Here is a 12,360-nt window from a genome sequence, read left to right as displayed (position 1 = left end):
TATATTATATATGATTTATCAAAGTCAAAAATATTGCTTAAATTATTTTTATTGTACCATTTTTTTTACAAAAGGGGCCCTCTGTTGATTTCCCTCTGTTAAGTAAACTGAGTGTAATTATTTCAAGTCATTTTACTAGCACTTTTTTCATTTAGCTTGAATCTAGTTGTCACCAAGTCATAATGCTAAAACCACCTGCCCACACTTTTGTATAAAATTAGGAATTAGGCTTTGCCCGCATCGGTGAACACTATATAATCAGCCATAATTCTACTTCATAATTTTGAGAGTTTTCATCCATATGTATTCATTGGTTTTCCTGAGCCTAATACTTGAGATAGAAAACATCCGTGCTCCATAGTCAACATGCCACCTGTATCAAACTTCTTTTATTGCGGTAAACTGCTGCCTTCCTGTGGTAGGCTAAAGTGGGCTCCTTTTCCGCAATGATGTAATTTTTAGTAAGTCAAGTATTGAAGCAAGTGATTGTGATACTGAGCAGATGACTAGTCTGGGGCAGTATAATGTTACCTGCTGAGAGTGTCACACGCCTGTTCTTGTCACTCACAAGCATATAAAATGATTATGTTGTCAGCTATAATGTGGTTTATTTGTGATTTTATCTCACCGAACGGCATTGGTGTCACAATATAATGTAGACTGTAGAGGAAAACAGTAGTTGTGGCCAAGTCTCTGGCTTTCTGTGCACTTCTATGATGATTTCGGCACGCAGTTTTGCAAGCATTTCCTGGTTCCTTTCGTCATTATTGTTTGCACAATTAAGAAGGCATATAGATGTAAGCCATGGAAAGAGCTGTTATCAAACGATTTTGTTGCGCAGAACTCGTGAATATGTATAGATTGTTTATATAGTGGAAGTTTTTGCCATGATTAGCTATTGCACAACTTCATCCGCTTGCACTAATGCCTAGTTTAGTTGTACAAGCAACTACAGGTTAGTGTGTTTCATTTCTCTCCAGAGAATCTTACTGAGCTTGACAATGACAACTGAAAGCTCGTACTAGCATTAAGATAAATATCATATGTGTACTAGGAAGATATTACGTCGAAAAACAAATGTGTGCAAAAAATATTGTGAAAATCATAATTAAGGCTATCAATGTAGGAGTTTACGCACCGGAAACGGAACAAAGTATTATTCACTGGCTACAAAAGTGTATATCTGTGTATATCAAAGATTTTTAAGCATTCACTCAAACTATACAAGCAGATATATGCTAATATCTATATATGTTGATATAAATACAGCATATATATGCATGTGTAGCATATATACGTATATATATGCATATATATTTGTATGTATAAACATATACAAACATATACGTATATATATATAGCATATGGTATACCATCATCATGTAAGCGTTAAACTTCGTTACAGCTTCTGGCCTGCTATAAAACGGCAGCGGAGTAAAGGAGTAAAAGCTGTTACGTGTAAAACAATCACATTTCACAAGGTTTGCCCCATAGACCTATTAACTATACATAGGTCTATTAACATACTATAGTTAATAGATCTATGGTTTGCCTTGACATTATTCATCACAACTGTGTCTGACTATTTAGATTGCCCTCTTGCAAATGTCACACATATTTGACACGCCTGCATTATATCACAAAGGCGCCTTCACTTCATAAACTTGTGTCGACATGAATCATACCATCTTTTTGCTCGGGTGTGATGAAAGCTTTCACGTCAACAAATCCTGGCAAAAACATGTGGGCTCATATCTATGATCTGGAATAGATTTTTTGAGATACTTGAAAGAAATGAGTATATGCTTCTTCGCTAGGCAGGATAAGACAAGAGCTGACCTACGAAGTGAGAGAGAGAAGCATCTCTGGAAGTCGAGAGAAGGGCAGCTGTTAATATTGCCTTGCTTAGGCGTATATTTACTCAAATTATTGACTACTGTCACTTTTGAAGCTTTCTGTCAATAAAATAGACCCTTAATACTGGATTGTGAGCTAGCGACTGTAACCCGATACTCAACTGTATACAAAACCTTTCCTATCCTTTCCTGACCAAACAAGAGGCAAGCGAAATGACACACGGGTTCTTATCGGCGTGTCCTTCTATTTGGAAACAGAGTGACTGCTCAACCATTGTATTTGTTCTGCCATTGGGGATTGATAGTTAAATGTTAGAATATTTAGAATGTGTAATGTTTATAGTTGACAAAGCATTGAAATAATTTTTCGGCAAATATTGTAAAGTATACATGAAGGAGACAGCCAGACTCTGTGTTTGACCGTCAGGCACATAAAGTAAATACTTATATTTGATATGAAATTCTAAACATGTCGTGAGTTTGTATGCCCGGACAAAACAACTTCAATGCTATGATCCACGCACTTCTCTTCTGTTCCGCTCATTAGATCACTCTGTGGAAATGTTTAACTATTGGAAATAAATAAAAGACAGCAATATACTGTTTAATGTAATAAAGCAACACGATAGTCTAAAAATATACGTAACACTCGAGTTCCAATCATAACCACTTTTAACTGAGCATAGAATCATTTGAAGACGTGTCATTCATTTTAGAATCACACATCTATTGTTTGAAATGCGCGCATTAAAAACAGGATTATTTATAAAAAAGATATAGATTTTTCTAAAAGTTATATACAAGTTGGTAGGCATCGACTATGTGCAACATTTGCATGTAAATTCTTCCTACTTGTTATTTTCTCTTGTTGTTCAATTAGCTCCTTTTTATCGCTGCCTTAGCACCGCTGTCAAAGATGCTGATAGTCAGTAAGCAAATTTGACATGCTATCGGTAGATGAGAGAACTGTATTGGAAGTGATAGGTGCAAGGTTCGCGTGCTGAGAAACGGAGCTTGCTAGAATATTCACTCCTGGTAGGTATGCGGACTGTGACTCTTCGTGGCATGAAGAGGGGACGTTCAGAACTGACCCGTTATACATCTGCTACAAGTAAAAAACTCAGTGCGAGGAGATTCGTAAGCGCACAAGTAAGTGTTGCGTACACAAGGCTAAAATTTTGAACATTATTTTTGAAGATGGAAGCAGTTTTTTTGCATTCCTCGGAAATATAGAAATATTTTTGTTTTGATCTGATATTTCACCAGTCCACAAAAGACCATCTGGAAAAAACGAAAATAAAATAATAAAATAATAGCATGTGAATTCAATAGAATTTACAAAGCAAATTTTTGTGAAATAAGGATGTTCTAAATATAACGCAGTCAAAAAGTTTACATCTGGTGTGTTCAGAGGTATTTGTTTATGAGGTGTAGATATGAAGTGACAGGTTGGGTTTATGAGATAATCTGTTAGAGTACATTAGACAGCAGAGATTACGAAATACTAAAGTCCATCAAGCCTAAGGACCTCCAATCGAGCCTAACGACCTTCAATCGTTGGTCATAATTTTCCTTATGAAGCATCATCGTTGTAGTACGAAGTAAATTGCAACAAGTTAATATTGGTGCAGTCATAATTAGCATTTTATATAGCTCCTTGCTGAAGATTCGTACTACGCTCAATCCTAAGTCAGCAAATTTACTTTAGGAGAATGTACTTCATGGATTTAACATAACTCCACAACTAATTCCTGTTAATATATACTTGTCTTAATTTTAATTCCATTTATTAGTCGATGCAATGTTAAACTGCAATATGTTGTCTACTGAGAAAATATTTTGTCACCAAATTCAGAATTGATAGTGTTTTTGTCTGTTTGAAAACTATCCAAAATATGGAGCAAACTGAAAGATTTCAATTTGTATAAAGATTGCTGTCAGAACAATTGAATTGTGCCAATTTTGTTAAAAAGGTGACTCAATGCATTTTTACATCCTGTCTATTTTAATTAAATTTAAACCTAAATTATATTATATTATACTATGTAATGTTATATTGTATTAAAAGATACTTTATTTTTTTAATTTATATTATATATCTATATAAATATACTTCCATATTTTATATGACATATTAAACATATAAATGTTTTTGCTGCCAGGTAACCTCCCCCCTTTTTTAGTAAGATTTACTAGCAATTGATCACTTATTCATTATTCAATCATTCATTGACTACTATCTCTTATTTTTTCAAAACTGTAGCAATCTCTAAGCAAGCTATAATATACCAATGCAAAAAAACTAAAAAGATTAGAAGATAGAAAACGAGGCTGGTTTTACTAAATTAATACCTTCATCATGGCAAGATACTTTCACATTTTTCTGTTTCCAGTCTTGTGAGAAAGTTAGATTTTCAAAATACTCTTAAGCCTTAGAAAACCGTGTGACTGTTAGGAGAGGCTAGTTACCTTCCCACCTCTCATTTGCCAATGACTCATTTGAGCAGAAATAGCGTGTTGTTTTCCAAGTTATATTTTAAAATTAATTGTTGGTGATGAGCCTTTATTCTTTTATCATTGCTATAAGAGCCGTGCTCGTCCTTCTGTTCCAAGTAGTGGTGGGATGTTGAAACATTGCATCATACAGGCTCATAATATTCAGCTCACCAGCTCATCGCAATACCATCTGCGATAATTAGTTACCTACCACGAAGTTAGAATAATTGTAGACATACTTATTCTCTGTGCTTTATCGGCACACCTGACAACCTCAGACGACATATTACCTGGTTGATCTGTTTTTTTAAAGATGATTGATGATGGATGGGTTCATTTTTGGGAGTGATGAGGCTGCCGTCTTTAGTCATACTGCAGTCTGAGTCATCAGAATGTGGACTTGAACCGCCATTATGACTCGCTTTTACATTCTCTCCTCGTTCTTTCGCCTCGGCAGCTCTGTCTCTTTGTCTCCTGTTTTTAAACCAGTTAGAAACCTGTGTTGTCGTTAGTCCCGTTCCTTCTGCGAGCTCCCTCTTTTCTCTCGGACTCGGGTATGGGTTATGTGTGTACCAGTCTCTAAGTAGAATTCGAGATTTTTCTTTAAAACAATAGCTTGTCTCTTCTCCATCCCAAATAGTACGAGGCAAAGGATGCTTCCTTCGAACCCTGCAACATTTAAACATAATAGGGTTGGAAAAATAAAATAATTAACATTTATCACATGCACATATGAGCACATAGATTTAAAAAATTGTATGTAGTACTTTTTTGCTCTATAATTTTTGTATGGCATAATTTGGTAACCATTTTTGTTAGAAATGAAATTATTGCCTGTAAAATAATATATATATATATATATATATATATATATATATATATATATATATATATATATATATATATATATATATATGTATATATATACTGTATATATACTGTATATATATACTGTATATATACTGTATATATATACTGTATATATATATACTGTATATATATATATATATATATATATGTATTCTACTAGTCAAATAAAACTAGTTTTGGCAAGAATATTTTGAGTTTATATAGTATACCTTAAATATTATTTTTACAATTTTTTTTGTTTACTATTATTATAATATATAATAGCAAGCAAACATATATTTAAAGTATATTGTAATTATGTATTAAGTGTTATATAAATTATTTGCTTGTATAAAGTATTATATTTATTAAATTGTTTTGAAAAACACAGCTTCATGTTACCATGTCATATGTATACAAAATATAGTGTGTCCAACATTTACGATCAGTAGACACATGAAAGTTCTTTTTCTAAAAAAAATTTTCATGCCTTAGGATGTGTATAATAGTATTATTATTTTTCATGAAAATGGTTTTGCTTCAATGAAAATTAAACAATATTTAATATTGTGACAGCACAGACATAGATAGACGGCGGCCTTAAATTTTTCTAATGTATAGCATGAAGCATGGCAGGCAATAATTTATCTGTGGAATTACGATGACATCTAATCTAAAATGACATCACAACTTTGCAACGTGCATAGGTAATCCCGTAATACATTTTTCAGTGTCCTCTCATGGTGCACCCTGGTGAGCTGGAGCCGCCGCTGTCAGAGGACAGCCTCTTTCTAGGTGCCATGACAAGAATCATTTTAATAAATAAAAGCCTGTGTTTTCCACAAATGGCTGCTGTTAGCGTGGGCTATAAGCCGTCCCAAGAAATCAATGAGTCGCAACGGCTGAATCTATCTATATTGACCCAATATTAGAGACTGTTTAATTGAAGTGGCGCCGTTTGCATTTTATTCTTAATTGGCATGACAAACTAAGTAGATCACGAAGGCAGCCATTTCAAGAGCGAGTTATCATCCAATCAAATGTCTCGAAAAAACTAATCCAGAGATACAACCGCAAGCCTTGACAGCATGTATTTCACTCTTTCAGTTAAAGGCTGCATTTTATGATGCTGTCTTTCCATAAGAACTCCTAAGCAAATCCGTTTTGTTAGTAATTACCAAAAAAATCATTGATATTGTCTGCCAGACTTGTCATTTGATGAAAGTGTTTTTTCTGTGATTATTCTCACTTGTAACGAATACATAGTTTTTAGAGAACTGGAGTGGTGATAGATTTTTACTATAGATGTGGGTGGGTGCAAAGCGAAAAGGGGTTTGATAAAAGTGGGACTGGGGGAGACAAGGTTGGGTGGCACCAGAGTAAGGAGGTATAAGGAGATTGATAGTAGAGTGATAAAGTAGGAAAGAGAATGAAGGGAGGAGGGATAGAAATTTAATAAAAGAGAGATAATAGGGTGCCATTCAGGTGGTAAAGACGATTAGCTTTTATAGAATTAAATATAATGCTGATGAAAAGAGAGAGGAGACGGCATTGTGAGTGATAAAGTGATGGTCAAGTCATGCCAGAGAGAGATAAAGATAGATTGCTGAGAAGTTTCTCTCTCTCTAAGTACCATGTTCTGTGAGGACATGGCAATCATGGTTCTCCCCCACTTTCTACAACCAAGACTGTTCTTGGCAGGCTTCACCAGCGGTTTGTCGTTGCCTTCGGTTGAATGTTTTTATTGACACCGTCTCTAGCTAGCTGGCAGTTGGTTCGCAGATCTCCTGCGCCTTATGTCAGGTTTTGTTTTAGTTTTGCAAGGTTGCTAGCCACCCTCCCTCATCTAAGCTGAAGCGCGGATGAGGAGGGTTTCTCACCACCTACCTCATCTATGCTGGAGCGCAGATGAGGGAGCCATTTTAGCCGATGACCTGACTTGCAAGTTAGTAATGACATAGTGAGAAAAGTAAAGTGAAGTCACATGACTATGAACTCTAGATTTACTCACCTGTATTTACCAACGGCTCCGAGTGGTCGACCTCGAATCTTTTCTGACTCGATATAGTGAGCCTTTAGCCAGAGCGCTTGCAGCTTCGGGTGGTTGTGTGGTGAGAAGTGATTGCTTTCTAAGATTTTGTATAATTCCCTGAAGTTACTTCTTTGAAAGGCAACTACGGCTTTTGCTTTTAAAACTGACTCATTTTTGTGAAGGTGCTCGCAAGCTGGTAGAGACCATAGAAACCTGCAATTAATAAAAAATGTTGTTAAAAAGTTCTTTCTACTTTAAACTTCATATTGAATGTTTATCGTAGCTAAAGATGTTAAACAATTCAACAATACAGACAGTTAGTTACACAAATGGGAATCTTCTCCTAAAAGCGTTGAAGCTTTGCATGTAATTACAAAGATAGCGTAATAACCTAATAAAAGCCTTCAAAAAAAATCTGCCAGCTCCTCACAAAGGTAATAAGAATGTAAAAAGGCATAATGGAGCTGAGTAGGCATGTATCGTAAAACCTCTAATTGAACACCACCTTTCTTTGAATGCTACCTCCAATTGACCGCCACTATAAAGGGAAGGGTTGAAAAATAGAGCCCCGTGGTGTTCAATTAGAGATTTTACGATAGGTGAATGTAGATTTTAGCTATATTTGTGCTTCAGTTTATACATTTAATGCGAGGTCCTCACAAGAGACTGGCATCTTTAGATTACAAACTCACTGACCTAATAAACAAAAAGTTATTTAATGGTTCACCAAAAATGCATAAACATTTACACCATAGCGGGCTATCAAAGACGAGACCTCGGCACAAAGAGCCTCTGTTTCTTATTAATTCCATTTACTGCGAGTCGGATTCGGCGTCTATCAGTGTGCCTCCGTATAGTGGCATTCATTTGCGAGTACACCGTAGATTATACAATAATATTATCAACCAATTAATTGTGTGAAAGTACAAACGCTGACTGACTGCCTCTATAAGCTAGCGCTTTACTAGTTAAATAGAAACAGAACTAACCTTGCTAATCTGTCAATGTTGCCACCCTGTTGCAAAACCTCGCACACACAGGCGACCTGTTCCTGCGTGAACCCGAATGATGGCATAGGTGTCGCATTCGCCTGAGCAACATGACAGCTATTCTGCTGAATCGGCTGCTGCATCATGGGGTCGACAAGCATTTCCTGGCGGTTGACTGTCTACTTCCTAGAAGAAACATTTAGTCATGAATATACACAGAGTTTGACATCTATCTTCATAACCAATTCAATAGAACCTACTGACTTAAAATGTTAAAAACCATTTCATAAATTTATATTTCTGAATTTGTATCTATGAAAGGTTGTTAAAATGTGGAACTCAGTACATCGACGTATATTAAATAATGGAGTATTCATCTATATGCTATAAAAGTAATTTAACAAAAAGTTGTCTGATTAGATTCTGCTGTGTAATTTAAAAAAACTACCATTTTATCGCTACTTGTTTTGTGACAAAGTCATCAATGATTTCTACACATATCCTCAGAAGATTAATAGTATTTCAGAAGCTGTAACATAAGGAGTATCTCTTGATAGCTTAGCAAAAGATTATCAAAACAAATAATCTTTTTTTAACTGTTAATCTCATACTATCCTTCAAGAAGCACTCCAACTGGTATAATAATTCACAGAGTTTATTATAAGTGTTTACAGGATTCCCTCCAGTGTCCATGCATTGTTTCTGTGGTTCATCGATTACATGATTGTAAATGCTTAGAATTTAGTCATAACATTTTTTTTGATAGAGCATCAAAATAGATATTCAAGAAAACCTATAGCTTAGCTTTAACAATTATTAACTGTATGTTTAAGTAATATCAGAAAAACTATTAGAGTGCTAAATGTCATTACCTATACCAATAGTGTCATGTATTACAAGAATATGAAAAGTATAAACAGAATTATGTTTGTTACTATTGTATTGCTTATGATACAGCATCAATCTCTCTTCTTTCTATACACACTGTCATGTGGCCAAAATTGACAAGAAATTGATATAATTATAAAAGTTTAGCACCTTAAAGCAAAAAAATGCTCATTGACTTCTCTTAACACAGTTAATATGCCACTGTGTGTTTGCTACGGAGTTCATAGGCTATGGATTTAACAGTATATATTATTTATGTATCTACATGTATATATATATATATATATATATATATATATATATATATATATATATATATATATATATATATATATATATATATATATATATATATATATATATATATATATATATATGTATGTATCTGCATGTATATATATAACGGTCTATCAAAAAATTACAACTGTTTATAATCATTAGTGGCTGGAGGAATTAATTGAATTTGACTTACAAAAAACATTTTTTGTTGTATTTTACTAAAATATATCATTTAACTGAGACCCACTTAAATTTTAGAATCACACCAAAAAATAATTGAACATAAATAATATATATGCTACATGTATATAAACATGTAATTGAGATTAGTTAATGAGAGCAGTCTCTAGATATAGAACTAACTCTGTGTATAGTTGATATCAGGTTTTTAATGGTTTTGAATCAATACAAATTAAATACAGATTGAACAAGTAAATCTTTCATAAAAAATTAATAATGGTTATGATTCTGGTGCTAGTTAATGGCAACACTAGTTGTCACTAGAGCTGCCAGTCTGTTAATGCTGCTGACTGACTCATTGGTTGTTACACACAATCTGCCAACTTACAAACTTACGAACATGATACTAAAGAACTAAAGGAAATGTTAATCTGAGTCAAGTGTCATAAAATGTACAGCCGTTCATGAGCCAAAACAAGCATTAGATAAAGTTGCCTCCAGGACTTTAGAAAGTTAGAAAGACCTGCAAAAGTTCACTTAATTAAGCTACATGACCATAGTGCACAAGTTCATCTTTAAACACTACCAATTAGATATCATCATAAAATATCCTTTAGCAGACCTCCTTAATCTGACAGGTCTCTTGGAGTTGGTCTTGCACTAGGAAGTCATATACAGACTAGTGAATAGCTGAATAACTGATGCTTTTAATAAAATATCCATATCTGAATGAAAGCAACTGTTATCTAATTTGTATAAAGCCTCAAAGGCTATTGTAAGCTTAAAATTGAGATAAGAGAGCACCTGCATTCGATGTCACTTATTATAATGAACTAACAAATAGACTGTTACGCTATTTACCTTTTACAATGAATGTATGAAATCTAAAAAGCTATTGTAACCCCAAACCCAGAATGAGGTAGCGAGCACCTGCATTTGATGTCACTCGCCCTTATGAACCAATTGAAGACTGTTATCCTACTTACTTGCTAGAATGAAGCTGGAGACAGATGTAAAGTCTGATGTGTGCTGGTTTTGGTGTAATCTACAAAGCGGAACAGAATGACTTACAGCTGAGTTTATGCCTAGTAGCTCTTCTTCACCTAGTACTAAACCATCTGACAGCACATTCACATATTTATTACCTGTAGGTTAGTGCTAGCAGATGAGCCAATCAGAGCTCTGGCTAAATTAGAAGCCCCTATCATCAGTCAGTTCATGCACTCTATAGAACAATAGGAAATAGAAAGCTGTCTAAACCGCATCGCTTGGCAGCAGGCTAAGATGCTCCCGCAAGCTCTTCTCATATAAGTGGCTGCGTGAATCCTCAAATAAACCACCGCTGCTTTGTATCTAAATAGAGGTGTCTTCGGTTCCACCAACTGAAGTACCACCAATACTACATATTGTTAAAGCGTGAACGTACTTCCTACCCTAAAATGCAGGGCTCCAGCAAGTAAAAAAACTTGTTGAGCAAAGTCATAACTCATCAATTACAAATTATTACAAAAATAGAAGGCATCATTTGGTAAGATTAGTAAGAAAAAGAATAGTATAACAGTGTGTCAGCACCATGCTTTGTCCTGAGCTCTTCATATGAATTAATAACGTGCCACTTCAAGAACCTAATTTGCTAGCTGTTATAATAATAGTGGATCACCTACGATGCATAATTAATAAAATAATACCATAACTTATAACACAGCCATGAACGGTAGAAAGAGTGACAGATATTAATTTTGTTTACACTAGTCAATTTTGTTAAGAGCCAATCAGACCACGAGACAAAAACAAAAAAATGATTTTATTATTTTTGGTTTTTGCCTCATGGTCTCACATTTTGAATAAGTTAATTATGTGTATCGAAAGACAAAGCTCTTTTTGCGTAACGCTGTTCTGTAATTTAAATCGGCAAAGTGTTGATGTCTGGTATAAAGTGCAGTAGTTTTTTGGAGAAGTAGGGATGTAATGGATTGTCAGACAGATTGAAATACGATTTGAGTATTTTAAACAGCTAATATCTAAAAACACAGTTAGCTCCTCAGCATTAAGGGCATTTAGATGCTGATCGTAACTGTCCATATCAGGCAGCATAACCAAAGAACACACTTTAGGGTAGCCTTTAAAGAGAGCCTAAGCTAAAAGCTTCTAGAGACACGAGCTAGAAGACTTTTTTATATTGAAGTATAATAGCCATGCTTAATAAAACTGTACCTGGGATAAATCCATTTTTGCATAAAAAATTAATGGCAATGCCAAAGGCAAGAAACAATGTCAAATGAAAAGTGAAAGGTCAATTAGTTAACCAGAGTCTAGAGTTGCAGAAATCTAACCACAAAGCTCATCAGATGCCATAAGTTATGACAGCAAAGATGAAACAAGCCGTGTCCTTTCATATTTGCCACGTGTTAGTAACTCACGAATAGATGGCCCGGTTTTTCCTTGGATAGAAGCTAAAATTAAATAGCATGCAGAATCTAGTAAGCTACTGTTTAGATGATGGCATTTTATCATCCATAGTAATCATGCTTGTTCATAAAAATAGAAACAGGAACTTCACTGAAATATATCTCATCCAATAAGACCGGTTTACAATAATTATATGTGCAATGATGTTAGTAATAACATTATAACGTAAATCATAACAATCATATTATGATTTATATTATGATATAAATTATAAATATATTATAGGCCTATTTATGATTATTAAATATTAAATAATTAGTTAGTATTAAATTATTATTATAATAATGACAATAATCTTTTGCTAGTTATTAATTAACGTTAC

General features: G+C 34.2%; 1 protein-coding gene across 2 annotated transcripts; it reads right to left on the bottom strand.

Moving 5' to 3' along the window:
- Nucleotides 1-2,288: 2,288 nt before the first annotated feature.
- Nucleotides 2,289-10,677, bottom strand: LOC137399203 (homeobox protein six1-like). 2 transcript variants are annotated; one of them, XM_068085205.1, is made up of 5 exons: nt 10,556-10,677; nt 8,223-8,408; nt 7,213-7,446; nt 4,643-5,021; nt 2,289-2,961 (listed from the first exon to the last, which is right to left on the bottom strand). In XM_068085205.1, the coding sequence occupies exons 2-5, from the start codon at nt 8,381-8,383 to the stop codon at nt 2,767-2,769; spliced, it is 969 nt and encodes a 322-aa protein (XP_067941306.1). In that variant the 5' UTR covers nt 8,384-8,408; nt 10,556-10,677; the 3' UTR covers nt 2,289-2,766. The 2 variants fall into 2 exon arrangements, with proteins under 2 accessions (XP_067941306.1, XP_067941307.1); XM_068085206.1 differs by having other exon boundaries at nt 2,289-2,958.
- Nucleotides 10,678-12,360: the final 1,683 nt, after the last annotated feature.

Source organism: Watersipora subatra, chromosome 7, assembly GCF_963576615.1.
Source record: "Watersipora subatra chromosome 7, tzWatSuba1.1, whole genome shotgun sequence".
Lineage (NCBI taxonomy): Eukaryota > Metazoa > Bryozoa > Gymnolaemata > Cheilostomatida > Watersiporidae > Watersipora > Watersipora subatra.
Note: the sequence above shows the minus strand (reverse complement) of the source record. Positions and strands in the feature narration are given on the sequence as shown.

What these genes read in the sequence shown, in the direction of transcription:
- LOC137399203 (XM_068085205.1), bottom strand. Translation starts at nt 8,383, where the DNA reads ATGCTTGTCGACCCCATGATGCAGCAGCCGATTCAGCAGAATAGCTGT. An exon ending in AACATTGACAGATTAGCAAG is followed by an intron (nt 7,447 to 8,222) that starts GTTAGTTCTGTT and finishes TATTAATTGCAG; the next exon opens with GTTTCTATGGTCTCTACCAG. An exon ending in TAAAAAAACAGATCAACCAG is followed by an intron (nt 2,962 to 4,642) that starts GTAATATGTCGT and finishes TTTTACTTGTAG; the next exon opens with CAGATGTATAACGGGTCAGT.